The following is a 27546-nucleotide window of genomic DNA, read 5'->3' on the forward strand; positions in this document are numbered from 1 at the left end:
AAAAAGTGACGTGGTGGAATACTGATATTATTAATTATGTGAATATTGTAATTACGCTACAACTCAATATACAACTAACGTTATAATAATTATGCTATACTTTTAAAAGCACTTAATATTTATTACGGTTGTTCGTTTTGTTGTACTGCAATTACACACACTTACACAAACATTGTATATAATGCATTTGAAAATGGAATTGTGTTTTTACATTAATTTTAAGAGTTTAAGAGAGATAAATGTCTTTACAAATTTGATTACTTTTGTTATCTTTTATACACACATGCCACTCCAAATATGTGGTTTATTACCAAAAAAGTAGCTAGATAATATTCATTATGAATACTACAAATACTTAAGCTTTTCACGATCCAAGCTCAAGCTTAAATTTTCAACTCAGGTTACAATTGAGTCGAGGATGCGCTTACTAACACTACGTACACACATGTTTTCACCTTCACCAAACAAAACGGCATGAACCGGTTATTTCATGAACCATTACAAACCAACAAATAGGTAGACAAGTTTTGTCTTAAAAATAGTATGCATACATGTACAAATTACTACAAGGTATTCCTTGAGCAAAAGCACGATTTGATGATTATTTCACAGTTGAATAACCAAGATGACTCCTAACTCGTTTTGGGCGCCACCTCGTCCATCCTTTCATGATCACGCCACCACCATCCTCGAGTCGAAGCATATGGTAGCATTCAACATGGTCATTATCATTTCTCAGCACAGACGTAAGCGACTGCAATATACACTCTTTCCCACACTCTCGATGATATTCCAACGTCATGCTAGCAAGCTCATAGTTTTTCACAATTGACTCTGGGACACTCTGTAAGACAAAAATGAACTATAATAATCAATCGACCATGAAACTACAAATCAAAGGACTTTCACCGATATTAAAATCCGTTTAATCAGAGAAAAAAATTGAATGTTTAAATCTCCTCATAGAAAAAAAATATAGTACTTGGATTAACTATCTTCTCTGACAGTTATCCATTTGTTCGAATTTGTTATTTTAGTCCAGAAGTTTAAATTTTGCTAATTTCGTTCCTAAGGTTTTAATTACGTTACGATTTTCGTCCATACCATAAGGTTTTGTTTTCATTGCGATTTTCGTCCATGTGGTTTGTTAAAATATGATATTTTAGTCCAAAATATGTGAACAAAAAGCACGAACAATGCAATATAAATTAACCTTGGGGACAAAATTAGCAAATTTCAAAGTTTTAGACTTAAATGACAATCTGAACAAACTACAAGGACGAAAACCACAGTTTACTTACTATTTATTTTGTCCCGTGGATGAATAATTTGTCACTAAAACGTGAAAGTCCGTCATATAACGAGCTTATACGTTAAGATAAGCCGATTGATTACATACCTCGATAATCCAACCAACATACTTCACGTTACTAACATGTTCGTTAAGATCCAAGTCGCTCCATCTTGGCTATGCAATACACATAAAAAGTTATGTCCGAAACAAGAAACCTATAGATAATCCAGTCAATCTAACGGATTGATGAAAATAGGGATGTTTAAAAACCCTTGAAACCTGTCGAACCGTCGAAATCGATATAACCGTATGATTAGATGTTTCGCACTCGGTTTACCATTTGATAAATTAGGATTCACAACCAGTTTTATGGCTTTAAACAGACCATAGTAAATAACCCAGGCTATGGTAAAAGAATAATAATATTTTTTTAGTTTATATGATTTCAATTATAAAAGAAAAAAAAATTCACATACATGAATATACAATTATTTAACATTTAACTATTTAAGTATTTTAATAATAATAATAATAATACTCATGTGTTTTTAGTTTAACCATTTTCATCTAAAGTTTTTTTTGTTAATCCTACATTTAAAAGGTAAAATGTTCAATAATATATTAACTGGCCATATATACAATTTCATGCTAGAATAAATTGACCAAATGGAACCGGTTTGGCCGCAGTGAACTCAATCGATTAGATTAAGTTTCTCAAAAAGCTATAGTCACTTGTTCAGCCCAAAAATTTTGTCAAGACCGGCTAAACCAAACAGTAAACGCCCCTAGAAGTCTAGAAGAAACACTACTCACCATTAGTCCACTACAAACGTGACCAGCAGTGGTCTCGTCTAGTTTTGGCAGTATTCTTGTATCCTTGACAATAACCGGAGGGCTATCAACAACGAATGGATCTAGTCTTGCTCGAATCTCATCTGAAAATTTCGATAACCTTCTTGTCGATGTATTCATCATTACCATATTACTGCAAAACATTTCATCTTCATTAAAATAATCAATCCCTCGTTGTTTTTTGCATGTCTTTCAATTTCTTAGTGTTAAAAAAGTTTTTTTACCTCGATGCTCTTACCAATATCTCACTTGTTTTGCTATCACAAAACAACCATTCACAACGCAAGCCATGCTTCCCGGAAATAGTTAAACGAGGTTCAATGGCTTGAACGACATCACCCCTATCATTGATTTGAGGTTCAATAGATAAATTTGGACAGGGATAAATTTTTTATCGAAAGTTTATTTAGTTGTAATTATCTCTTCTGTAAATATGGGATATTTTTTTTTCTTCATTAAAAAAAACATAGATATTACATCAACATAGCAGGTAGGCGGGCAATAAGCTGCGCCGCCACCCCTTTCTGAATTGCAAACCCTAACCTGCTAAATATGGGATATTGAATCTGATTATGTTTTCTTGTATTTATTTCGTTTAGAAAAACCGTAAAATCCTAAAATCAAGATTAAAATGTTAAGAGACATGTTTTAAGGTGCACACATGAGTAGAACTGAAAGATTTGTTGTAGTTTATTTACAAGGGAGTAAGATTAGCCTTACCAAGTCGGATAACGATCTACTTCTACTTGCATCCGTGTTACCACCCAAGTTACATTAGACGATGAATCAAAGCCGATTAATTTTCCAGAACTAACGATTGCTTCCTGTAAACCGAATCAAATGAAGATCTATGTGTGGCCATGAATAATCATAACAAATTAACAACCCAATAACTTCACTAGAGTTAAAGTTCGTTTTTCATTCACGTGGCTTAACCGATTATGATGAAATGGTTAAAATGGTCAAACCACTGGGACGAAAAAACAAACTTTACTTGTTTCAACATTAATAACCACATTCACTACAAGAAAACTGGTTTTCATCCACGGAGTTTGATGAAATTGTAGCATTTATTGTCTAATCTCTTTTTGTACATATTTAAGTGATTCTAAACTATGCATGACGTTAGCGCAAATTTGTTACCGCATATCCGTCGTAACTTTTTTAACACAATCTAAAATCTAACGTAAAATATCCGTCAATAATCCATTGTTAAAATTTCCCACCCATAGTTTTTCACTGACGGATTACCTGATGATTGGTATCTCGACAACTTTTTTCGTCACCAGAAGTCCTTCGATTTATGGTGATACATAACAATGCCGACTTTAAAGGAGGGCAGGGTGGTCGACGATCCCCGGCCCAATCATCAACATGCCTGATTTTTTTTTAAAATATATATATTTTTTTATGAGAAAATTGAAATTTTAATGTTTGAACCCAATTACTCGACTCATTTAAGCCTATTTTTATATAAAAAAATTGCACAACCCAAATCATAACCAACTAAGCCCATTTAAAAATTTAATTGTTTAAAGTTTAAACCCAACAAAAACCCTTTATCTTTTCGCCTTTGGCCTAATTTTTTTTAAAAATTCTCGGAAACGACCATGATACATAACTACCGACTACTAAAATTTTCCATTAGAAAAGTTATCATACCTGCAAATGGTTCATTATAGTTTCTATTGAAGCTTTTCCATCTACTCCAATTTCATATGACCTAATATCGAAAGTTTGATGAAATAAAGAACTATCAACCTTGCTTCCTAAACCAAATTGTTCAAAATTGGTATGGTTAATATTCTGATCATCCATCATCCACTGCATCCATAAATCATGAACTTATAAATGAAGTATAATGAATAATATTCTGATAAATGTATATAGATATCAATATATTGTTTTACAAAATTTGTGACTAGTTAAAATTTTTTTTTCTAACAACTAATGTTACCAAGTTTGCAATTTACAAAACTTGCTATTGGTTCGCGTTCTGTTTACTTTATATATCTTATAGCTAATATTCTAGGTCTAAATTCACCCAACCTGTCTGCTACAAGAATTGAACCTTTGACCTCCAACGAGATGGAGCGCCTATTACATCATCTGATATCATTGGGCTAAATACCCTTTGGTATTTCTAATTATTTGTGTGTTTAGTTTATACAAGTTTACTTCTTTTTTCTAATTTTTCTTGGGTGTTTAGTTTAAATAAGTTTACTTTTTAATTTCTAGTTTTTTTCTTGTAATTATCGCGGCTGGTTGGATTATAATTTTTAATTAAAATATTTTTACTAAATTGGCGATCGATTTCCAACTAATTATTTTTCGATGCTAACTAACACGGGTCGCAGACCAGTCACCATTTTTGCGATCCATTACTATAAGTAGCTTTTGTCGTTAAAAAAAATAACTAAAATTTCTAGTAGCATTACCTTCGCATGAACGTTGGTTTGAAATCTCAAACGCCAAGAAGATGCCAATTTTCGTTTATTTTCATACATGTCTAGAATCGTTGGCTTGCCACCGAACTTACCAGATACCATGATGGGTACACGATGGTCTGAGGGCAAAATCGTGAAGTATGAAGCACCAGTAGCCATAGCAAACGAATCCTCAAATATGGATTTTCTTCCAATATATATATAGGCTTCAAGTCATCTTGGATGTCTCTATTTATTATGGTGTAGATAGTTGGCACTCCTATTTGGGAAAGAAGGCGTGTCACAATTGAGGTTTTAAAAAATACCAACTTTCTATCAAGCAAGGTCATCTACGAGAATCGTTAAAAAATTTTGGGATGAAGGCGGGCATAAATTCGGGCCTTAAGTAAAATATAAATTCGATAACTCATATATATGAACGAATCGAGTATTGTATATGATTTAAATTTAGGGCCTGACTTATTAGGTATTGTTTAAACAAAATCTTTAATTGGACCTAATACAATTTTTTTAAATATAAATACATATATAATTTTTTATTTTATTTTCAGGCCTCTGGGATGATCAGACCTAAGACGGCCGACATCCCTGCCTCCCCATCCCATACGGCCCGGGCATGGCATCTGGTATGAAGAATGGTAGGTGTTTAATGTTTGGCAAGGGAAAAAACACAAGAAATTGTTTATATTTATCGCCATAAATCCTGTAACAAACATTAAAACAAGTTAGTTGTGATTCTTTCCCAGATCCAGTTAGGTTTTGGTGTGGATTGGTTAGGATTTTACGCGGTTCAGTTTTGGAACAAGGCATAACCGAAATAGACACGAGCAATAGTTTACAGTTATTAAATGACCCTTAGCTATCAATTTGGGTCGATTATTTTGGGTCAGTTTTATATATCAATTATTTTGTCTTATTTTCAAAATTGAATCACATAGGTTGGGCAATAGCTACTTATAGACTCATGGCTATCACTTAAATTAACTAAATGAAACACTACATGTTAGAAAACTAGTTGCAAGTCCTCAACTAATACACGAATGACATAAGAGTGATGATTAAGGTTTAAAATCTTTGCATTTAAAATTCTCAATAGTTTAATATTTATCGTAAGGTTTATTAATTATGTATTCTACTAAGCATCTTTAAAAGATAAACTAAACAAGGTTTATATTTTTTTCTAAACGTCATTTAAATTTGTTATGTAGCATATAGAATATATTAATTAAACTATTAATTTATTTTCCATGCTTTATCCAACTACTGGTAAGTAGTTGTTTTTATATATCTTTATTATTATTAGGCAAAAACAATTTTAATAAATTCAATGTTTGGTAGAGTGTGCTACCAGTCTACAACAAAAACAAAAGGAATATGTATACATGTTTACTATATTTTTTTTATTACATTTTTTTTTTTTACTTTTTATCGTTATCGCATCTGATATATTAAACGAGCCGCATAGCATTCTTAACATATCATATGCCTATATAAGGCAATACGACCGCGTATGATATGTTGACAAGGTCTATACATGCACGCATAAAAATAATATAAGGTTTTATGCGAGAGTCTTATATGACCCATATAATTTTGTTGGAATTGACCAATGTGATAGTGTTGTCAAGCATCAAACTACTTATATAACTTCATACAGCCAATCTGCAAAATTCATATGAATCGAATAACCTCATAAGGTTAGTATAATATGACAGTCACACAAAAATATAAATATTGTTGTTGTAATGATAATGGTGATGATGACTGATATTCCGTATTCGAGAACATTCAAAACAATACAATAGCCAATATAAGTACTTAATCAAGACATGCTTCTTTATATGTTGACAAGGTTTATACGAGCCCTTACAGAATAAAATAAGGTTTGATACGTGAAGTTACACGATTCGTACAATCTTATACGACCAGTCTTAAAATTCATATGAACAGTATAACCTCATAAGGCCTATATATTATGGCAAACACAAAGTGATAAGTATTTCAACATAGGACTGTTCAAAAAGCTCGAGGCTCGAAGCTCGGGCTCGCTCGATAAAAGCTCGAATAAAACTAGCTAAAAAAACTTGATTTGAAACATTCTGAGTTGAGTTGGCTCATTTTTGTAATCAAGCTTGGCTCGACCTAGGCTCGGCTCGATCATGGCTCGGCTCGTTGGCTCGATTTAAATCTCGTTTAGCTTCAAAATCAAGCTAGAGCCTTAGCTGAGATGCCTCGTTTAATTTCAAGCCTGAGCTCGAAACCACCCTGGCTCGACGCGGGCTCGACTCGTGAACAGCCCTATTTCAACATACGAGATATTTATACCGTCGCGTATGAATATAAAAATAAAACTTCATACGAGCCTATCAGGTGTTGTTTCAGAAGTCATACGAGCCGTATAACCGGTTCTTAGAATATAATATTTTGTTTTGTTTTACGGACGGAAAGTTTAATAATTAAACAAACGTATTTAACCTTCCTTTCTTTCTTTCTTTAACGTCATCATAATATTATTTATAAACAACAAATAATCCTCCTTTAATTCCAACGTAAAATCACTGGTACGTTTTTATTATTATTATTATTAATTATTAAATCTTAACCCTAGATTGTATGTGCTCAATTTCGTATCGGTTGTTTGTAATTCGATCATTCAATTGTTTAATTTCAATTTCAATTTTTGATTTCATTTTAATACGGCAATCGGTACATAATAATAATAATAATAATAATAATAATAATAATAATAATAATAATAATAATAATAATAATAATAATAATAATAATAATAATAATAATAATAATAATAATAATAATAATAATAATAAATTTACGATCGGTTACAGAATTGAATGAATTTGATGTCAGTTTGCTAATTCAGTTGAGTTTTAGTAATTGATTATTATTATTTGAATGAATTTGGAGCCCTAGAGTTTGTTCAGCTGAATTTAAGTTGCTTCTGTCGTTTGGAAGAAATTAGGGCTAAATATATGTGTGTGTGATGGATCAAATACAAAGTTATTGCAACCTGCCAAGGGCGAAAACGTGGTGGCAGTTTCGTAATTACGCTACAATGCAGTATATGACTAGCGTAATAATATTACGCTAGTTGAATTTTTTGGTTTAGCGTAATTACCCTATGCGTGTAATTACCAAATTGCCACCGCGTCTTCACTTCATATAATTTTTTTCACTTTGTATGTTAACCGGACCCAATGTATTTATACATATGTAGTATGGAGTCCTCTAGTTCTCTCATGTTCCTATCCACATATATTTATATATATATATATGTATATATATATATATATTATGTTCTTCAAGTTATCATATTTTTGTGTTAATCTTGCTAAATGTAGGTATTATTATTTACTGATTAGGGGTCTTTGCTCATATGTTGAAATAAAACCAGTAAATATGATATTTATGAAATTAATGTATCATAGATTGATTAATATCTAGCTTGCATATTGCAGGAATCTGTATATTATGAATTTATGATGCACAGTGATCCTAAGAAAAACTGAATATTGATAGCACCAATTGTGATCAGTTTTTTAATCGTTTGAAAATTAGGATGGATGTAACAACTGAAGAACAAAATAATATAGACCAAGCGACTGATAGTTACCCGTTGCTTGTGGAAACTCGGGAACACCGTGAAAACGAGCATGTGATTGATTTGGAGACTGGAGATGATAATGATGACACATCGTCATCATCAAATGGATACAACAGTTCTCTTAATGGGCTGGCTCGTAGCCCGCGTGCTTCAGCTTCTCAGTTGGTTCGGGCTTCATCGAGCGGGTCAAGTTCACTTGGAAGGAGAGGTGACGGGCTGGGACGACGTAGGTGGAGCCCGTTCGACACATTGTTATGGATTTCAATCGAGTTAGGGTTCACTTTGGGACAGATTATTGCATCAGTTGTTGTTTTATATATTTCAAGAAATGAAAACCCGCAAACGCCTTTGTTTGCTTGGATTGTGGGGTATGCTGCTGGTTGTGTTGCAAGTCTTCCATTTTTGTACTGGCGGTATCTTCATAGAAATCAAACTTCTGAAAGCGGGTCAAATCAGACCCGACAGCCACCTTCAGAGGGTACTAACCGTCAACCCGAACCAAATTCTTACATAACAATCTCATTTGCTCGATCTTCAGAAGAGGAAAACCGGCCTGCTACGCCACCCGACACTTGGAATGGTTTAAACGTGGGCTCAAATGCTAGGTAATTAGTTAATGATCTGTTTATCTGACACATTTATCATTCTAATTTGCAATAAATGTGATTAATGACTTGATTGTATGTGTTCTTGGTAGCAGGCTTACAATGCTTGTGGATCATTTTAAAATGGCTTTGGATTGCTTTTCTGCTGTATGGTTTGTGGTTGGTAATGTTTGGATATTTGGAGGTCATTCATCAGCTGCCGAGGCACCTAATTTATACAGGTGTCACTAATATGTTGCATTATCTGAAAAAATATTTCATGTCCTTTTGCCTAGAGGTAGCAATGTTAATATATATGCAAATGCGTCAATACGAGTTATATTTAGAAGCGTAAAGCCTTCTAAATCTTTTCACTAAAACAAAATTTAGATTTTTATATAGGGGAATGTCAAAATAATCCGTGGACTTTTGCTGATTTCACGCATAAGTCCCTGGACTTCATTTTTCCATGATGAACTTTCTAAACTTATAAAAATACAATAAATAGGTCCTTCATAGAATATATATAGTCTAGGGACTTAATCTTGTTAAAACCGCATATTAGTTGACTTGATCATGATAAAAAGACATATTTTTAAAACATATAAAGTCAGGTTTAATATTGTAATTATATATAACATATTAGTTATTCATAAATTTCAAGAAAAAACAAAAAAAAAAGTGTTTCCTTGCCAGTTCAAGTTATAAAAAGTACTTTCGGTGCAAAGTGCAAACTCGTATTGGCCCGTTAACCTCGCCCCTACCCATTGTGCACACACACACACACACACTCTTTACCTAATAAAAAATTTCCGTATTGTTACAGGCTCTGTATTGTATTCCTTACCTTCAGCTGTATTGGCTATGCAATGCCTTTCATTTTATGTGGAATGATATGTTGTTGTCTGCCTTGTATCATTTCAATTCTCGGTGTTCATGAGGATATGAATCAAATGAGAGGCGCGAGTGAAGATTCTATAAATGCTTTGCCAACACACAAGTTTAAGTTAAAGAAAAATGGAAATTACGAGACGACTAAAGATAATGATTCGGTAGTTGATGAAGGCGGGATTCTAGCACCAGGGACGGAAAAAGAGCGTGCCATCTCTGGGGAAGATGCGGTAAGTTCCAAATCATAACCTAAATTATTGCTCAACACTTTTATCAGTACCATGTTCTTAACAAGTTTGTTTAGACGCTTGTTTCTTCATGTATTAATAGAACCCATTATATTGTCATAAATAATTTTTGTAATTAAATCCAACTAATTAGTCATTTTGTAAATTCATAAAAATGGATAATTTTCTTCCAGAGGGGTGCAAACGAGCCAAGCAGCTCCTGAGCAGCTCAAACCAAGCCGAGCTTAAACGAACTCGAGACTAAGAAATGTTGTTTACAAGCCCGAGCCCAAGCTTTACTTGTCGAGCTAGATCCGGTTCACGGGCCTATTATTTATATACTTTTTTTTTGATATATTTAAAAACTATGAAAGTTTATTCACAGGCTTGATATATTATTAATGTATGGAAACTATGATAAAATTAAGTAAATAATATATACTATGTTATATATGAAAGTTTATTAAAATATATAAAAAAATAAGTATAAATATAAGTAAAAAAGGTAATAAATAACAAGTGAGTCAAGCCCGTGCCAAGCTCAATCCTGAAAAACTACTTACGAGCTGAGCTGGAACTTTAAACGAACCGAGCTCAAGCCTAGATGAGCTGGGGCTCGGCTTGTTTGCAATTGCAGGTCGGACCAACTCATTATTTTGAAATGAACCTGTTTTTGATCAAATAAAAAACATGGAATTGTGTGTCTATTCTAACATAGGGATGGTTAAAATGTTGCAGGTTTGTTGCATATGTTTGGCAAAATATGCAGATAATGATCTGTTAAGAGAGCTTCCATGCAATCATTTCTTTCATATAGAATGTGTAGATAAGTGGTTGAAGATCAATGCATCGTGTCCGTTATGCAAGTTTGAAATTAAGGGTAGTAATGACAATTCATCCACACAAGACTCAAGTTCGCAACAAGCATGAAACATTATCAGTAGGTTACAGAATCAAAGTCTTATTGATGAGGATTCTGTCGACTTGATTATGATTTTCGTCGCCTTTTGTTTATCATTTGAGAAGTTATGGGTTGTATAGAAGAATGAAATCGAACCGAATCAAATGTGTTGTTAATATAGTGTTTGTCTAATAAACATACAGTTTTCCTATACGTTATACATAATATACAAGATTTCTTTTCTTTAGCAAAACATAACTACAACTTAAACAATGTACCTGCGCTAATGCGCAGTGTGTTTGCGTGCTTCTGATGGTACACAGTTAAAAAAACTATGCTCTTTTTATAATAATCCAACTTGGAAAACCGACTACCTGTACAGGGTAAATGCACGAAGCTTGCATATACGACAGCTTCAGATATCATACGGCTAATAAGTAAACGAGTTAAAATTAAGGATCCTACCATACAAAGACCACCCTCGTTAAAATTAAGGATCCTACCATACAAAGACCACCCTCATAATATACGCTAACGTTCATGTCATATCAAAGGTATGTTAAACACGCCATAAGATATTAAATTAACTCCACACACTTGAAACTATCACATCATATGTAGTGAATTACATAGGACAATAGTCAATATAGGCCATATGACTTTGTTAGTCACATCGATCAATCTTTTATCCGACAAAAACATCATAGGTTTTATGATTCATACGACCCATATGACAATTTCTTCATGTCATACGGCCCGAAAGACAACAGTTATGTCAGAATAGTTTGTCACTTCGCTAGCTCTATGAAAAATTAAACTTATAACTCTTTTGCTTATAATGCATCATGTACCAAGTAAGCATGCCAATAAAACCAACAAACATGACAAAGCAACTTAATACACAGAGAAAAACCAAAGTCGAGTCACCTCAAAAACTATCTATGCAAAAATAAGTGACACATCATCTAAAGATTCTTTACATAAACCAACCACCATTATCATCACTTTAATCTCAAAGTAAAGATCCATCTCCCATTCTCGATCGCACAAGACCAAAAGACGGAAAACCTGTACAGTATGCTATACAAGGAAAACCACACGACCCATTTGTTATTAGTGAACTCATTTGTAGACCGAAACCGTTGTTTTATGTGTAGTAGTAAAATCAACTCATTTATGACCCATTCAAATCATACGAGACAGCAGAAGGCGATTTTGATGAATTTGGCTGTGGCGGTGGGGGTGGGGCGGTTAACGAATAAGTGATTCTTGTAGGTGAAGAACTTTCAATCAGTCCAGCAATTCCAGCACTCGCTATTTGAGCATTTGAAGGAAGGAAAAGATCATGTTTTTGGTCTTTATAAGCCGCCCAAACCTGCCAAAAAGTAGTTTTCATAAATCACATGGAATCCATAAAGAAAATTGTACGATAACTGTATCATAAGTACGATCTTAGATGGCGACTTACATCAGAGGAATCTAGTATGTCACGAACTTTAGTACAGTGGGCCCCTTCCATAGCAAATGCATGCAAAACCTAGATTAACAAAAGAAAAATTAACTGATATATAAACCACCATGTTTGTGACTAAATATTATTATTGTTTTCAGCTAACCTCTACTGAAAGCACGCGACCGATGGATGCTTCGGATTCATTCCACTTCATTTGAGAGCGAAGCCCGTTCCTCCCTCCTGCTCTCCAATCAAGAAGCCCAAGCAGTACTTCAATAAGCCCAACCCTATCATAAACAAACCATTAGAAAAACTCATGTATTGTTTTACGTTTTCAATTTGTTAATTTAATATTTATAATTATTTAAAAAAAAAAATTTGTATGTCTCACCTAAGACCTTGTGCAACAAGTGCATCCCTTGCTCTGTTTCCAGCAACCACCACACGCTTTAACGTCTCAAGTGCTAATATGCTTCCACCTTGCCATCCAATTGCCTTCATTAATAGTGGAACCACCTGAAAGACAGAGCGAAAGAAAAAGATTAAAAACAACACATATAAGTTTAAATTGACTAATTGAGCACAATTACAACAGATTGATGAGCTTTTGAAATATGTTGTCTAATAAATAATCGGTTGTTTTTCATATCAAATGAAAAAATTAACTAAAAAGGGAACAGGTCAAGCAGGCCGAATACAACTTCCTAAGTATTTAATTCAAATAATTAGAATATTATTGTTTTGTTTTTGAAAATAATAATTAAAGAGCAAATGTCAACAAAAAAAAGATATTAGCTGAAATTGCGCATTAAGTCCCTGCTGACTTTATGATTTACCTAATCAAATCCCTCAACTAAACAAAGCTCAATGATTTGGATGATTAAGTCCTTAAACTTAACGGAAAAGTCTTCATTGACTTTATGTTTAACAAATATGTCCCTTTTTTTTGCATGAATAAGTCCACATCTAGACAGGAACATAAGCAAGTACCTGAGTTGTCCCAACACTAGTTGCTGCCATGGCTTCTGCACACGTCGTGCTAGCCGCCAATTGATGTAGTACCCGTAAGCAGCTAAGCCGCACACGTTCTTGAGGCGTCTGTGACACCTGTGAAGGATCATCCTCATCTTCGACTGTTCCCTCCGGTATTCTAGAATCTTCTGATGACATTGTCTCACGCCTCGCCTCAAAGGCTACCGCAGACAATAATTTGGGAACATAACCTAAAAATCCAACATGATCTGCAAGTGCAGGGTGGACCCGCAACAAAGATACCAATGCAGCAGATAATAGCAGTGGGAGCTCAGGATCCGATCCTTGAGGGTCGTGATGTGCAGCTGCGATTGATGAAAGATACTGATCTAGCAATCCTTCTAGAAATCTCTTTGGATTTCTAAGTGGGAATTTCGGATCTTTCAAGAATAATCTCACATAGATTCCACCAACCTGTTGATAAGCATTCGTAACCTGTTAAGAAATATAAAACAAAACCTGAATTGACCCGTTAAAAAGGAAATACCTGAGGCTCGTCTCTCATTTCCGGTTGGCTAGAGGCTTGTTCTGGTACATCCCAATCAAACACTCTGCCTTTCATCTGCTCCTGGTAAACGTCTGAAGCCATTGTTGCAACTTGTGCAGCTAAAGATGCAGCCATTGCTGGTGTCCATACAAGTTCCGGTGTTTCTGTTGTTTGTTCAAGGACACTTACAACAGCCTCACCAGGCCCGTCCCTAATAATAGATACCAATCCATCTGGCAGGAATCTTGCAAGTGTAATAACCACCCTGGGCCCGTGCATTGATTGGGCCACAAGCTTCCCTAATAAAGAGGCCGCTGCTGCTCTTTGAGGCCGTGGGACTTCCTCTGCCATAGGGGATCAAAAGCCAGTCAGAAAAAAATAGTGGAAAACATAATGGGTCAAAAATTAACCCCCGAGTGTAATACAACCTTCTAAATCGTTTTATTCAAATTTCACATTATTATATTCGATGCACTAAAGTTCTATAAAGAATCAGACAGCATTTGAGTCAGGCCAACTAAATGGGTCTGAATACTTCCCGTACTCGCATGAACACATTTCGATCCGTTATCCCAAATGGGTCTGAAATATAACTATTGAAAGGGTAAATATAATAATAAAACCAGCAGACTTTCTATTTTTTTCAAAGAAGTCCCCCAACACCTTTTTGCATGTTAAAAGTGCTTCTACAGTTCTACATGTAAAATTTGAACAGAACTGTGAAAGTGTGAAACTTTTTTAAAACACTTTGGAACTGATATATCCGGTTGTTTAGCTTACATGCTTTTTTTGTGTGTGCGGCTTCTATCTTTTTTTATCCTAGACGTTTCACAATGTTGTTCAAATTTAACATGTAGACTTTAATGTGCAAAAAAATTGTTACCTTTTGTGAGAAAAAACAGAAAGTATGTTGGTTTTTTATGGCATTTACCCTTAATGAAAACAGAAAGGGAACAAATTGGACAATTAAGTCAAAACTTCAAAAGTGTATCTATAATGCATTATGCATACAACCTCCTGAATAGTTTTATCAAGAAATCATATTATTATTGTAATAATAATAATGAACAGGAAGAAAAAATACCATGTAGCGGGAGAAGAAGTTCAAGAATGTAGACAACACCGCCATGTTTGGCGGCAGCCCATGCAAGTTCTGGTGTGGCTGCTAAGGCATAAAGAACATGAAGAACACCTTCCCGACAGTTGGGGGCAGAATGAAGCATTTGTAGTAAAAGAAGAACACTAGATCCATCTGCTACCATAGCCTCCAAACAAGGAGCATGTGTTGTTAAACGTGACAGCACACTCAAACATAGTTGAGGAATGTCGCTTCCAGAAGATACCGGAACAGAAAAGCATTCAAAAAGAGGCAATAACTTTTCTTTTGATGAAAATACAGATGCCAAATTAGGGTCACTTGTTAGCAAGTTCTGCAAGGCAACAAAAGAATGCAATTAAATAACTGTTTTGACTTGTTGACCAACCCCAAGTAGAAGAGAAGTCAAACCTGAAGAGAAGTCAACCCAAGTTGAAGATACCCAACCGCACCCATTTCTTCCTTATCTGTTAAGTTCCCATCAGATGTTACAGCATCATCTACACCTTTCTCTTCATTATATGATTGAGCATCAACATGACTGCGTTCAAGCTCTGATGTGTCATGATTTGAGCTACTGATCTGAGTATTAGTAAATTGATTGCGTACAATGCTTGATATGTATTCCACAAGGGCAACACAAAAAGTTTCTGGTTCACTGACTTCAAAGTTGGGCTGATCATTATAAACCCTTAAATACACATTGCCAATCAGGATCTCTTTTGATAAAGCTTCATATAAAAAGGCATGTGAATCGTTCAAGCTATGTGAACCATCAGGTGCTAAGGTTGCACGTTTCTGGTCAACAAATTTCAAGAGCTCTGCCCGGGTTGAAGAGTTCCAAATAATCTGTCACAATCACCATATTATTTACACCATGAAAATAGAAAATGATGTTAGTTACAATTAGGGTTATTATCACTAGTTTATTGGATTTTAGCCACCGAATCATTCAACTTTTTCAATAAAGTCACACATAACATGGTGTTTGTACTAATTTCATCCAAAACAAGTTGAATGACAATACACCCTCAATTGCTTTTAAAAGAACAAATTTAACATATAATAACCTATAACATGTTATCACCTCATAAAAAGTATGTTTAGCTTTTCAGCAAATTAAAACAAACAAGTGAGTTTACCTCAGGAAGCTCCAAATTCGAGTTTAATTTTATCAAAAGGTCTTTCGGTGACTCGTCTTTAAGCATGCTGGCAAGTTTAGGAGTTAAAAGAGCTTTGAGAGCATCAGCTGCATCTTGGTTATAAGGTGTTGGGCTTTCATGGGCTACGCCACTAATTCTTGATAATGCATGAGCAGCTCGTACCGCATGCAAATTTTTAGCAGTTTGCACACTAGCACCAACCCCGTGTGCCTCTGGGGTATCAGGAACTTCTGCTGTTGAATCATATTCAAGTAACAGTGGTAACAGATACCTAAACACAGACACAGAAGTAACTCAATTAATATATTAGACAATATGATATTTTAAAGGAAAAATAATGAAGTAAAAAAGAAAGCTTGAACACGTTGAAAGTCACCCAAAGAGAACTTTTAATGCATAAAACACAAAACCTACCAAACTGTTTTAATAGAAAACCAGATTATTATTAAAATCATACAAACTTTGCTTTCATGTTTGATACGAATTATATATATGATGATAAGGATTTTGAACAAAAGGTGTTGAGTAAAACCATCAAGTGCCACCTCAGCATATAATGGACTTAACTACTCTAGACTTACCATAGCACCCCTGCCTTCAACAAAGCATTTTGTAGCTCAGAAGAGACACAAAGATGAGCAATAGTTTGAAGGGCTGCATCAACGGCTGCTGGTGCGAGCTCAAGTTCAGTACAGTGCACAATGTCCTCAACTAGCCCAGGTATCTCAAGCACCTCGGTTCTAGCACTCTCAAACTGGCTCAGGCTAGAAAAGGTCCGCATCACGTTAGTCACAATAATGGTTGATGGCTCATTTCCGTGAGTTGTCGGTTGAACCACACACATGCACCGTGAGAGAAGTGTTGCAAGAAGCTTTATGCCACCATCCCTTACAAGTTCTTCACCATTTAATGAAGATGATACACATCTACAACCACAAAACAACTTCATTAACAAAAAAAACAGAACGAAAATCACGGGAAAAATATATGTGTTAAACATTTTCATTATATTCACATTCAATATATAAGCGGCTTTAATGAAAGAAGTAGTATACTTGGGTGGCCTTCACATACATTTTTTAAAAAATAAATATAAATAAAGAGATTTTGTAATGCATTTATGGGACTTACGTTAGCCACATGAGCTCTGAGGCTGCAACAAGTAAAGGTGCCCGTTCAGAGGATAAGAAATTGGTGTCATCATTATCAACTGTCACGGCATTTAATAACATTGGATATCCAGCATATTTGAATGGCTCAAGGACATCTCCATAACGTCTGTATAAAATGCACTGTCCCTTTAGCAAAAGCAGTAACCTCCATGGTTGTGGGCCTTGCAAACCTTGCATTATCGCCTGTACAGAATCGTATCGACATACTTCCAGTTAATTGGTGTAAATTATAAAAGAACCATAACAAATACATATAACAATATGCTAACTCCGCGAACACAAGGTGCTTAGAGTTTCTTCTGGAGATGGAAAACGGGCAGGTTGGGTCATAGGTTAAAACACGTGGGTTTTTTTACGAGTTGATAAGCGCCGGGTAGAACTGTCTATATGTTTTACCTTTTACAAAAAAGTAGTCATGTGTGATTACAAACACTAAATCATTTTCCACAACAGTCCAATGTTTGGATTAATAATTATGAGGTTGTATACTTCAGATGACTTTCAAACCATTTTGACTTTAACGAGATAAAAGCATAACCTGAGTTGACCCATTCATAAGTAAAATGTACCGGGTTGGGCTGACCCACTAGAACTTTTGTCCATTATTTACTTTCTTTTTCCTATTGTAAATGCATATTGACTGCAAAACCACTGAATCAGAAACCAAGTATTTTACCTGTAAACGTTCATATGCTTTCTGAACTGCAAGAAATTTCTCCCTCCCTTGAGGATTTTTGTCTGGATGATATTTCATTGCAAGTTTTCTATACTGTCTTTTAAGTTTTTCTTCATCGATATTCTCGATTCGTTTTGATAAGCTATAATTATCCTCTGAATTCCCATTGGAATGATTATTATTAGCGTCATCTTTTGTAATATCACTCAAGGAAATCTGTAATATTTTACAAGCTTCTTCTTCAGAAAGATCCATAGGTTTTCGTGTTAATTCCTCACGCCACATTACAAGCAAAGATTGTAAGAACTCAACATGTTCAACAATTGGCCAATTGGGAAACTGGATTTCATCACATAAGTTCCTAAGGTAATATCGGTGGCACCACATTTCATCTCGAAGTGCAGGATATGTGACAGGTGGCATAGGAGCATAATCATATAAACAATGACAGTGTTGGGATAATTTTTGGGGAAAATCACCAAGATGCTGCAAAACCTGGATGTAAAATGATAATAGGTGTTAGGATGTTTTTGGGACTGACTATTAGGTTAATGCAACTAGAACTCGTAATAATGAGTTTTATAATGATTGGATATATGAATACTTCTATAGTTCTATGACTGTAAGTTTCATATAAGCCACAAAAAACATAACAATAAAACAGCTCTGTTTATTTATCCCTTTTTAAGCCAATTGGATTCCCCTTTCACAAAACCATCTTTCTATAATATTTTCAAATTCACCTATTAAATTCTTAACCCAAATTTGTGCAACATTAAAACATCTTGTAATCTGATTATTACAACCTGGAAGCATAAGCACATAAACACACTTTTTTCCACCACATACTTAATTACAACCAATTACCAAATTTTGATTATTCATTATCATATAATCACTTTAAAACAAACATCCAGATAGCCCCTAAAGATGTGCGACTAAGCATATGTCAGAAGTAAAATTATTATTTTCTTGAGAAACAAAACTGTTAAGACATTCAAACATCTAAAATATCTTATTTTCACAGCTTCAAACCGCATAACTGCATAAGCACATCAAAACACTACTTTATACCTAATGTTTTACTACAACTAATTATCTGATTCAAAGAATTCAATATCAGATAATAGTAAGTTTAAAGGTACCTGATGAATAAGATTGTCTGCACGCATTTTGTGGGTCCATATAATCTCAGGAGTGTCAGAATCAGAAACCATGGCTGCAGCAAATGCAGTGGGACCACTACGTTCCAGAACATAAAGTAAAGACTCGGGTAAAAGCCCACCAAGCACACTCCGTTTTGCTAAAGGCAAAGATGAAGAAACTGCTGCCTCTTCACCGCCATGAAAAGCTTGATGGACGTGAGTGGCAGCAAACAGTTGAGCAATTGTAAGGAGGTTTGATCCAGGGTATGCTAAAGCAAAATAAAATACACCACTACTATACAGTCTTATCATTGCTTTTGGGTTTCTGGTAACAACAGCCTTAATTAAAGCAGCAGAAACCTCCACAATAGCTGGTTCTCCAGAAAGAATAGCCTATATTACAGTAAAAGATATCATATACCTGTTTACATTCATTTGAAGAAATAACACAAAAAAATGAGCTAAAGAGAGCACCTGTGCAATATGGGGAAGACAACGTGGACTTGATAAGATCCGTTTGACTCTAGGTGTCGGGGTAACAATTTCTCCTGCATCATCTATATCTGAATGTGCAGATACCATACTGTGTAATATGGACAATGCTGCCTCACCTACCTGGAACAAATAAATGACCATTTCAAAATAAAAACTATTAAAAGGAAAACATCAGATACAATCAACAAAGTTAAAATATAAAAAGAGATATTGATACAAAATCATAACTGCAGGTTAAAAAAGCAAGAATAAACCATTTTGATCATTTATTAAGTTAAATGCTAGCTCCCTTTAAAACCAAATCAACTTTGACATTTACTTTGTGCGAAAACAAATATGCCAAATTGTTTTTAATTCTTTAAACATATACAACCTCTTTTTTAAGTTTCTTAAAAATTTGATATGTTACTTTATCACACTCATCAAGGACAACTATTCAACTGAGTGTCTTTGTAGTTAGAGTTAATTTTAAAGTATAAAAATCATAGAATTTATAAATTTTACAATCACAGTCATTTGATGATTAGCGTTTGACTCCATTTATATCGCCGTAGACAATGTACTGTCTCATAATTAACACCTCAAAATGATGTATAATCTCCTTAGACTTTACAATTGTCTTAAATTTATTTAGCATATAATGTACCTGGGGAGAAGTGAGGACAGGAACCCTGCCTGCCAGAGCCCAACGAAGTTCACGGATATCACGCAACCTTTTCCAGTCAGACATTCCAGAAGACCAACACTTTGTAGTCCAGTCAATACTTTTCTTTGACCAAAATCTTCTGATAGCATCTTTCTCCACCGGGCCCGCTTGTGCTCCATCCTTGTCAATATATAACCATTCCTTCAATGGTTCCATGAAAGCGGAAGCAGCTATCAAATTAGATTGCAAAGGAATAACTGTTCTTTCTGTAACTTCATGAACAGTTGTCAGTAAATCAACTGAAAGAACACACCCTCCAACCAAAACACAAGCCTCCACATTCGATAGCACCTTCATTAAAACCTGAAAAGAGATTAAACTTTGCTTTAGTAAGCTCATCAACTTTGATAGAACAGCAAAAAGATATCCTTCATTCTTTTGTTTTCTGAGGACAAGGTTGTTACAGGGGTAAAGAAGTAAAATCACCTTGAGAAGCAACAGCAAACGATGCCTCAATGCTCTATCATCAGTTCTATCCAAAAGAACTGTAATGTGGGCCGTACCTTCAAATGGGCCTATAATATTATGATGTTGCTCATACACAATAGCCATGGCTCTAGCACAAAGCTCTCTAACTGAAAACCCAGCACCACCACCAAACCCATCTAGCCTTCCCATATCACACCAATCATCAGAATTCCCCATTTCATCAGGAACCGCACCATCAACCGTAAGACCCATATCCGCATCACACAAAAATCGATGATAGAGAGCCCGGAAAAAAGCAACCGGGTCCCGCAAAGGAAACTTTTCCGCCCTCCCATTGGTCCCACTCTCAAGCAGCAACCGTAGATAATATTGACCCACACATACTTCTTTAGATAAGCTCGGGTACCTGACTGAAAACTCAGTGTAATTCCAAGATATTTGAGGGAGACTTTCTTGACCAGTTGGTTGACTTCCGGGAACGATATCTTCAGTTCGCTCTTTTTCAACATCAAGTTTATGAACCTCTGCCTGTAACGCACCTCTCAATTCCTGTCGGGTCCGTTCATTCCAAATCAGATCAGCACGGTTATGATCAAGACTAAAAGCCCGCCAAAATTCGGGCCAGTTTAACAGCAATCTCCCAGACCCAACCGGTGTATTCTCTATAACAACCTGAGCCGGTGCAATAACTTCAGTGCTCAAAGTCCCATCAAAATCAATAGCATTTGTAGCATCCGGTTCAATCAACCCGTTATCACCCACAGACGGTGCAGGAGGTGAAGCTACCCCAGCAGAATAATCAACCGGCAGTTCACTTGACAAATTCTCACCTGTGTATACTGCTGACGGTTGAGCGGGCTGAATGGGTTGAGCAGATTGATCGCCGACATCATAGTTAGGAGGTAAAGTTACACCCTTCATTGTGTGACTCCTTCGTTGTTGAAGTAAACGCCTTCTTCTACTACTCATAAATGATCCTTCTTGATTAGGATTATCTTCAATAACATCCTCTGAACGTGTGTGTAAATAAGCCACCAGCCCAGGTGGCAATACTCTCGATAGTAAATCAAGAGCGGGTTCATATGAATCGGCCCAAAGCCCAACAAGCTGGCGACTAACTTCCCGTCTTTCACCAGCAGGAAGAAAAAGAGCACTCAATAAATGTCTTAATAACGCACCGTCACGTAAAGCAGCATCCCGCATGGACTCTGCTGCAATAGCATCTTCTTCCGCGATTGTCCGCATAATAACCGCCACAGTTTCCCTCACACTTTCAGCAGGGTGTCCGAACAGCGCAAATAACCTCCGCCTCAACCCCGCCACCAGGCGTAACAGCTCGACAAACACAGTATATTGTGTGGTTTCACCATGTGGGTCGCATATCATTGCCTCCAAAACTTCCACAATCGTCATGGATAATAATGGCGAAACAGACATCGATTTCAATCGGTTTACCAAAATTACAAGATTACCCTGATGAGCAAATAATACTGATTTCGTGTGCATGATTGTAGCATGGTAATCACCTTTTGAGTCTGTTAATAAGTTGTTATCACCTGGCCCACCTCCAATAAGAACCGCAATAAGTTCCATTGCTTCAGCTGCCACACCCTCGGAACCATTTCTTAACAAACCCATAATCCTCCCAACAGCTGCGGGAAATGACATCACGTGTGAGGTGGCAGTTCTTGATGCTAACAATCTTCTTAAACAGGCGATAAACCCTGTAACAGTGGCAGCTGCTTTAGGAGAAGGTGGCGGCAGTGGTGGAGAATCTGGTGGGAGATTTGGAACAGCTGGAAGCATTGTGATTAACGCCATTAATGTTACTTCAGGAACTTCAATATTGGGAGGTACTCCAACATATGGAATACATGCGTTAAATTCTCGTATTCTGCGCCAAAGTTTAGCACGTGATCCGGGTATTGAACCGCCTTCTGCCACCGCGTCTTTGGCAGCTGCAGCCAAGTGTTTTAAATGCATGGTGGCTGTTTCCATGTCGGCTGTAGAGCGTTGTAGTGCACCAGGGACTTGTTGAAGTTGCAAGTGTGCTCTGCCACATGGCGGATCGATTGGATGACCTGGTAGAGTAAGCCTGGGCAGCACAGGCACTGAACATTGGCCCTGTATAAAGTATTCCACATAAAAGCATGTTTAAATAATCAAAAAAAGAAAAACGTGATTCTACCTTTTCGTGTTAACTTGGTATGTTTTTTAACTGATTATTGCACCTATTAAGTCGCACTTTTTCACACAAAAAAATTTCACTTTGGTCAATTTTATCTGATTATTACAAATTTCAAAGGATGTAGTAGACAAAAACACACATTTAAAAGGGAACATGAGTATTACAACCTATATTTAACACAATGACAGTTTCACCCTTTGACAAAGTATTAGATATCTTCTTTGAATATTGTGATAGTAACTTTAATCAGGGGTAATATTGCAAACTTAATCAAACTATACCTATTGATTTAGAAGTGGACAAATATTTTGGGACAGATTAAAATATAGTAAGGTGGTTAACAACTTTGGTACTTGTTTAAAAACATTACAATGACACAAAGTCATACCTCTGTTTGTATCATATCCCGAACTGCTGCAAGTAACCCATCTCTAGATGTACTAGAATATACCTGAAACAAAAAATATATATATCTGAAAAAAGATCTTGCAAAAGATAACACGATTCTTGAATGAAAATGCTTACATGAACTGGACATCCGTCATTGAATTCAATGGCAAACATCTGTGGTTCCTCAGCAAATCGAACAAGTGCACTTACTGCAGATAAAGGACGGACTATAACAGCCTGCAACATTCAGCATATCACAAAATTTATAAATTAACATGTGTAAAAAGTATCATTGATACAAACAATATGTAAGGTTTGTAAAAAAATCATAAAACACCAGCTTACCTCATAGTTCTCTGGGCGTCTCTCAACAAGTGAGATCTTTGTTAGAATAAGTTGGCGAGGTACAGCATCACCTTGTTCTCCAAGTCCACCTTTTGGTCCAACTATCAAACCAAATCCTGGTGCACCAAGTGTCCCATGAGCAGCTGTTCTTAATCTCATCACAGACCAACCGCCACAAGGAGTTTCTTCTGCTCCTACACCATCTTTAGCTGCAGTTTACACAAAAACAAATTAAATTGAATATACACTACCATACACAAAACTGTATACAAACAGTGTAAAGTTCATTAACGTACCCCTTCTTTGTAGATAGTCGTGTACAGTGAGAGTTTGGGAACTTTCAACTGATAGTGATACCCCAACTGTTGACTTTGCGGTTTTTGTCTGGTCAACATTAAAAAAGGGTCAACTTGACAATCCAAGAACAGTAACTAGAAAATACAGATGTGAAAATCTGTACCAAATTTGCTACAATGGCAGCATTTGAAGCGCCTGGAGCAGCTTGAAAAGCTTTAGATTTTCTTCCATAAAGTGGACAGAGAACAAAACCTCCAGGCTCGTTATTTTTCCTCCCAAAAGCATCCGAAAGAAGAATAATAGCAGGGGAACTCATGTCTCTAAAATCCAAACACCACCTTAAATCCCCAGATTTTAGATCAACAAGTTCAACTCCAACATATGTCACTTTCAGTTTCTGTTGATGCAAATGAATGCAACCATCAAGAATAGTTCTAACAATATGAACACATGCTGAATTGTTAACCTTATATAGAAAATTATATATCCTATGCTGTTCATTTTTTTTGTTTAATTAAACTTTTTCAAGTTATATGTTGCAGGATGGTAAAACCAGTATCACCAGAAGGTCTTTTGGTAGTTCAAATCATTAGCGTCTAATTGGCAATAAAACATGTTTCTCTTAAATGTAACTTCATTTCTTGAACTCAATAACAATATAAAAAATATGCAGAATTTGAACTTGTTTATAACTGTAGTTTGCTACATGTGTTCGAGGTATATGCATTCATCTCAAATTATCTTTACAATACATATAAGTAGCAAGTAAAGGGAGATTCAAAACATAATGCACACTGTCTTAACTGTCTGTCTAGTAGTTATGCTTTAATATGAGATTAATACTGTAAGTCCGTAACAAATAATTATCTACAAATGAATTTAGAATCACCGTGTACTAGCAAGAACATTACTATAATTAGCACAAGTAATACATTTCACCAAATAATAACCAAGTATTCAAGAATCATCAAGTAAAACTTACAAAAGGGACCCACTCAACATTCTTTCTCCGGAGATGAAGCACCTGAAACTCCGCAACAGTACCAATTCTACTCCACCTTATCCTATGCAACTCCGTCAATATACTCGCTCTATACCTAGACGACAACTTCGTCCCCTTAAACTTCCCACGCCCATCCGTCCTCACATTCACATTAAACTCCAACACACTCTCATCCTTCCCTAGTATCGGCAACGCCCCTTCGAAATCACTACCAACATCATACGAATTCGTGACCGACAACGTCGCAGGGTCCAACGTCGTAATCGCACTATTCGAAATACACAGTATCCGCTTGTACCGCCCGCGCCACGAGTGCTTAACAACTAAATACCTCGCGAGATACTCCGGCTCTTCCACCGGTTGTAAATGTAAATTCGGTTGCGTAACTTGCGTGGCAGGAGACGTCGGGCTAGTCGACGTCTCCGGTGGCGGATGGTGATTATGCGTGTGGTTGTGATCGGACGTGTGACGGAAAACGAAGTCCATTTGAGGTAGGTATTGAAGAGAGTAAGGTTTGGGAGGGTTAGGTCTAAGAAATGACCATATTCCGGTTCCGGCGGCAGCCGGAGTGGCCGACGGTCTGTGGCGAGAGTGATTAGCACCCAGTTTAAACCCTAGGGAGCATAAATGAAAGTCTAGGAGCAGTTAAAACTTAATATATCAATGAATTAGTATAAAACTGAATGAATCCATTGGAAATCGGTGATGATTGACTGATAATAACTACTGTAACTAGTTTGAGTACGAACTAACCCTAGAGGATATTAAAATGGAGATGAAAACGGTGATTACTGAAGGATGAATCGGAATTGTGTTGAGGAAGTAAACAGTAACTCGATCGGAAGAATAACGTGTGTAATTGATTGATTGATGATTGATGAATTAGTGAAGATAGTGGATCAGTTGAGGGATTGATATGATGATGATGATGATGACGGATTGGAATTGGTGAATAATAATAATATAAGGATTTAGGGTTTGATCGGATGAGAGAGAGAATTGGGGGAAATGAAGACAATTAGTTGCTGCTGCTGCTGGTGTTGGTGTGGTGGATTGACAGTCGTGTGCGAGTATTGTGTTTGCCTGTGACTGAGCTATTCCTCGATATGCCTCCCTCGTGAGTGACCACTTACGGTATCAGAATTAAAAGAAATAATTTCGTTAAATTATTAACATATGTAAACATACAAAGAGGTTAAAATATTTAAAACGACGTTAATTTGGTTGGTAATCCTTAGCGTCGTCGGTAAAACTCGAGCATTATGGTAAAACATGAGCGTTGCAACGACGAGTTAACGCGAATTCAATTGGTATAGGTTGTGTTCGTTACATCAGTAACACATGGGCGTTGGTAAAACTTGAGCGTTACGGTGGTGTGTCATCACGAATTTGATTTGAAAAAAAAATTAAAACTAAGTCGACCGGGTGCCGCAAATGGACCAATATGAAGCTTGCGGCACCAAAAATTGTTGCTCCGTATATACCTTTTGTATATAGTGACTAGATAGGTATAGGTATTTGTACAATGCAAATAGACAACACATACAGCGTTGATCACGTAACACGCTATTTTTTTAATTTAACAAAATAAGAGTTAAAAACTAACAAATTTTACTATTGTAGGAAAATACGAAAAAATAATTTTATTGTCAAAATTAGAAGTAGATTAGTTATGTTTAGAAGAGATTATAGACCCGGAAGTCGAATTAAATAAGGTAAGGTATTTAGTTATTTTCCACACTAAGACTATCCTAAATCAGTAAATAGCTGGAACAAGGGTGGTGGACAAGTTGAAACACTAGACGCATAATAACAGTTTCAGTTATCGGTTGGTTGCTAGTGACAATCATACATATGAATTTATTCCGCTATAGTGACATATACTAAAGTATAAAAGCATTGCTAGTTGGGACTCTGGGGGTATTAGACGTTAGCGTGCCAATACAAGTAAATTTGTACATTTACATACGGTGTATTGACTATATCTCCTACTAACTATAGTGACCTAACCAACTCAACAAGTACATTGCTAGTTTAGATGAGTTAGATATTAAACACCATTAACGTGAACGGTTGTATATAGATATTTTTTTCATTAACCTACAAGGACACATTTGTCGTACATAAATAATAATACGGTTTTATTCGAGACAAACCAAATCTCCCAACAACATACGAAGAGAAGAGAAAACAAACTTAATTATGATTGATCTTAACAAAAAATTACATAAAAAAATAGTAGCTAACAGATAGACATCACCAGTGTTGATATCATCCGATACCCATTTGAAATTTAAACAAAACTAACAAATCTAACAAAATGTTACATAAAAATATACCAAATAAATAGATAAGTTATATTCAGATCGTATCATTTACTATTATGCATCGCTTTATTTCTCTTTGTATTCACAAATCATATTTTTACTTTTACGAGCCGAATTATGAAAAAGCCCCTAAAAATAGTTTAAGCTTTTAAGCCTCAACCAATAATTATAGCCGAATCATAAGCATAGGTACCTTTTAAGCTTTCAAGACTACCAATAGCTTCGCAATTAATGAGAAGCATAGGTAGCTTTTAAGCTTTCAAGAGTACCAATAGGTTCGCAATTAGTGAGATTAACTGCATAATTTCAAGTGTCAAATCTCCT

General features: G+C 35.7%; 3 protein-coding genes across 4 annotated transcripts; 1 reads left to right on the forward strand and 2 right to left on the reverse strand.

Annotated features, from left to right (window-relative positions):
* Positions 1-601: 601 nt before the first annotated feature.
* On the reverse strand, positions 602-4996 carry LOC143566579 (palmitoyl-acyl carrier protein thioesterase, chloroplastic-like). The gene is made up of 7 exons (XM_077053246.1): positions 4585-4996; positions 3809-3970; positions 2867-2970; positions 2371-2487; positions 2108-2279; positions 1400-1468; positions 602-844 (listed from the first exon to the last, which is right to left on the reverse strand). Exons 1-7 carry the CDS (start codon positions 4750-4752, stop codon positions 602-604), a joined length of 1035 nt encoding a protein of 344 aa, XP_076909361.1. The 5' UTR covers positions 4753-4996.
* A 2102-nt stretch (positions 4997-7098) lies between these two features.
* Positions 7099-11102, forward strand: LOC143569170 (E3 ubiquitin-protein ligase At1g63170-like). 2 transcript variants are annotated; one of them, XM_077055147.1, is made up of 5 exons: positions 7099-7154; positions 8170-8820; positions 8916-9041; positions 9626-9920; positions 10656-11102. In XM_077055147.1, the coding sequence occupies exons 2-5, from the start codon at positions 8171-8173 to the stop codon at positions 10845-10847; spliced, it is 1263 nt and encodes a 420-aa protein (XP_076911262.1). In that variant the 5' UTR covers positions 7099-7154; position 8170; the 3' UTR covers positions 10848-11102. The 2 variants fall into 2 exon arrangements, with proteins under 2 accessions (XP_076911262.1, XP_076911267.1); XM_077055152.1 differs by lacking the exon at positions 7099-7154 and having other exon boundaries at positions 8132-8820.
* Positions 11103-11637: 535 nt separating this feature from the next.
* Positions 11638-25768, reverse strand: LOC143569187 (dnaJ homolog subfamily C GRV2-like). Its single transcript, XM_077055161.1, has 22 exons — positions 24875-25768; positions 24056-24289; positions 23892-23979; positions 23596-23804; positions 23386-23487; positions 23249-23311; positions 20670-22796; positions 20184-20546; positions 19517-19657; positions 19043-19435; positions 17898-18392; positions 17181-17404; positions 16631-16975; positions 16029-16320; positions 15298-15735; positions 14875-15220; positions 13791-14134; positions 13262-13717; positions 12663-12787; positions 12435-12558; positions 12287-12355; positions 11638-12193 (listed from the first exon to the last, which is right to left on the reverse strand). The coding sequence occupies exons 1-22, from the start codon at positions 25379-25381 to the stop codon at positions 11993-11995; spliced, it is 7686 nt and encodes a 2561-aa protein (XP_076911276.1). The 5' UTR covers positions 25382-25768; the 3' UTR covers positions 11638-11992.
* Positions 25769-27546: the final 1778 nt, after the last annotated feature.

This window comes from Bidens hawaiensis, unplaced genomic scaffold (assembly GCF_021521415.1).
Source record: "Bidens hawaiensis isolate Kalapana, Puna unplaced genomic scaffold, B.hawaiensis_p1.1 tig00001236_1, whole genome shotgun sequence".
Taxonomy (NCBI): domain Eukaryota; kingdom Viridiplantae; phylum Streptophyta; class Magnoliopsida; order Asterales; family Asteraceae; genus Bidens; species Bidens hawaiensis.

Coding starts and splice junctions, on each gene's coding strand:
- LOC143569170 (XM_077055147.1), top strand. CDS start 8,171: ATGGATGTAACAACTGAAGAACAAAATAATATAGACCAAGCGACTGAT. Junction 8,821..8,915: donor AACGTGGGCTCAAATGCTAG/GTAATTAGTTAA, acceptor TCTTGGTAGCAG/GCTTACAATGCTTGTGGATC. Junction 9,921..10,655: donor CCATCTCTGGGGAAGATGCG/GTAAGTTCCAAA, acceptor AAAATGTTGCAG/GTTTGTTGCATATGTTTGGC.
- LOC143566579 (XM_077053246.1), bottom strand. CDS start 4,752: ATGGCTACTGGTGCTTCATACTTCACGATTTTGCCCTCAGACCATCGT. Junction 2,280..2,370: donor ATATTGGTAAGAGCATCGAG/GTAAAAAAACTT, acceptor AATGTTTTGCAG/TAATATGGTAATGATGAATA. Junction 1,469..2,107: donor ACGTTTGTAGTGGACTAATG/GTGAGTAGTGTT, acceptor TGTATTGCATAG/CCAAGATGGAGCGACTTGGA.
- LOC143569187 (XM_077055161.1), bottom strand. CDS start 25,381: ATGGACTTCGTTTTCCGTCACACGTCCGATCACAACCACACGCATAAT. Junction 23,980..24,055: donor CTGCCATTGTAGCAAATTTG/GTACAGATTTTC, acceptor AATGTTGACCAG/ACAAAAACCGCAAAGTCAAC. Junction 19,436..19,516: donor GTCTTCCCCATATTGCACAG/GTGCTCTCTTTA, acceptor ACTGTAATATAG/GCTATTCTTTCTGGAGAACC.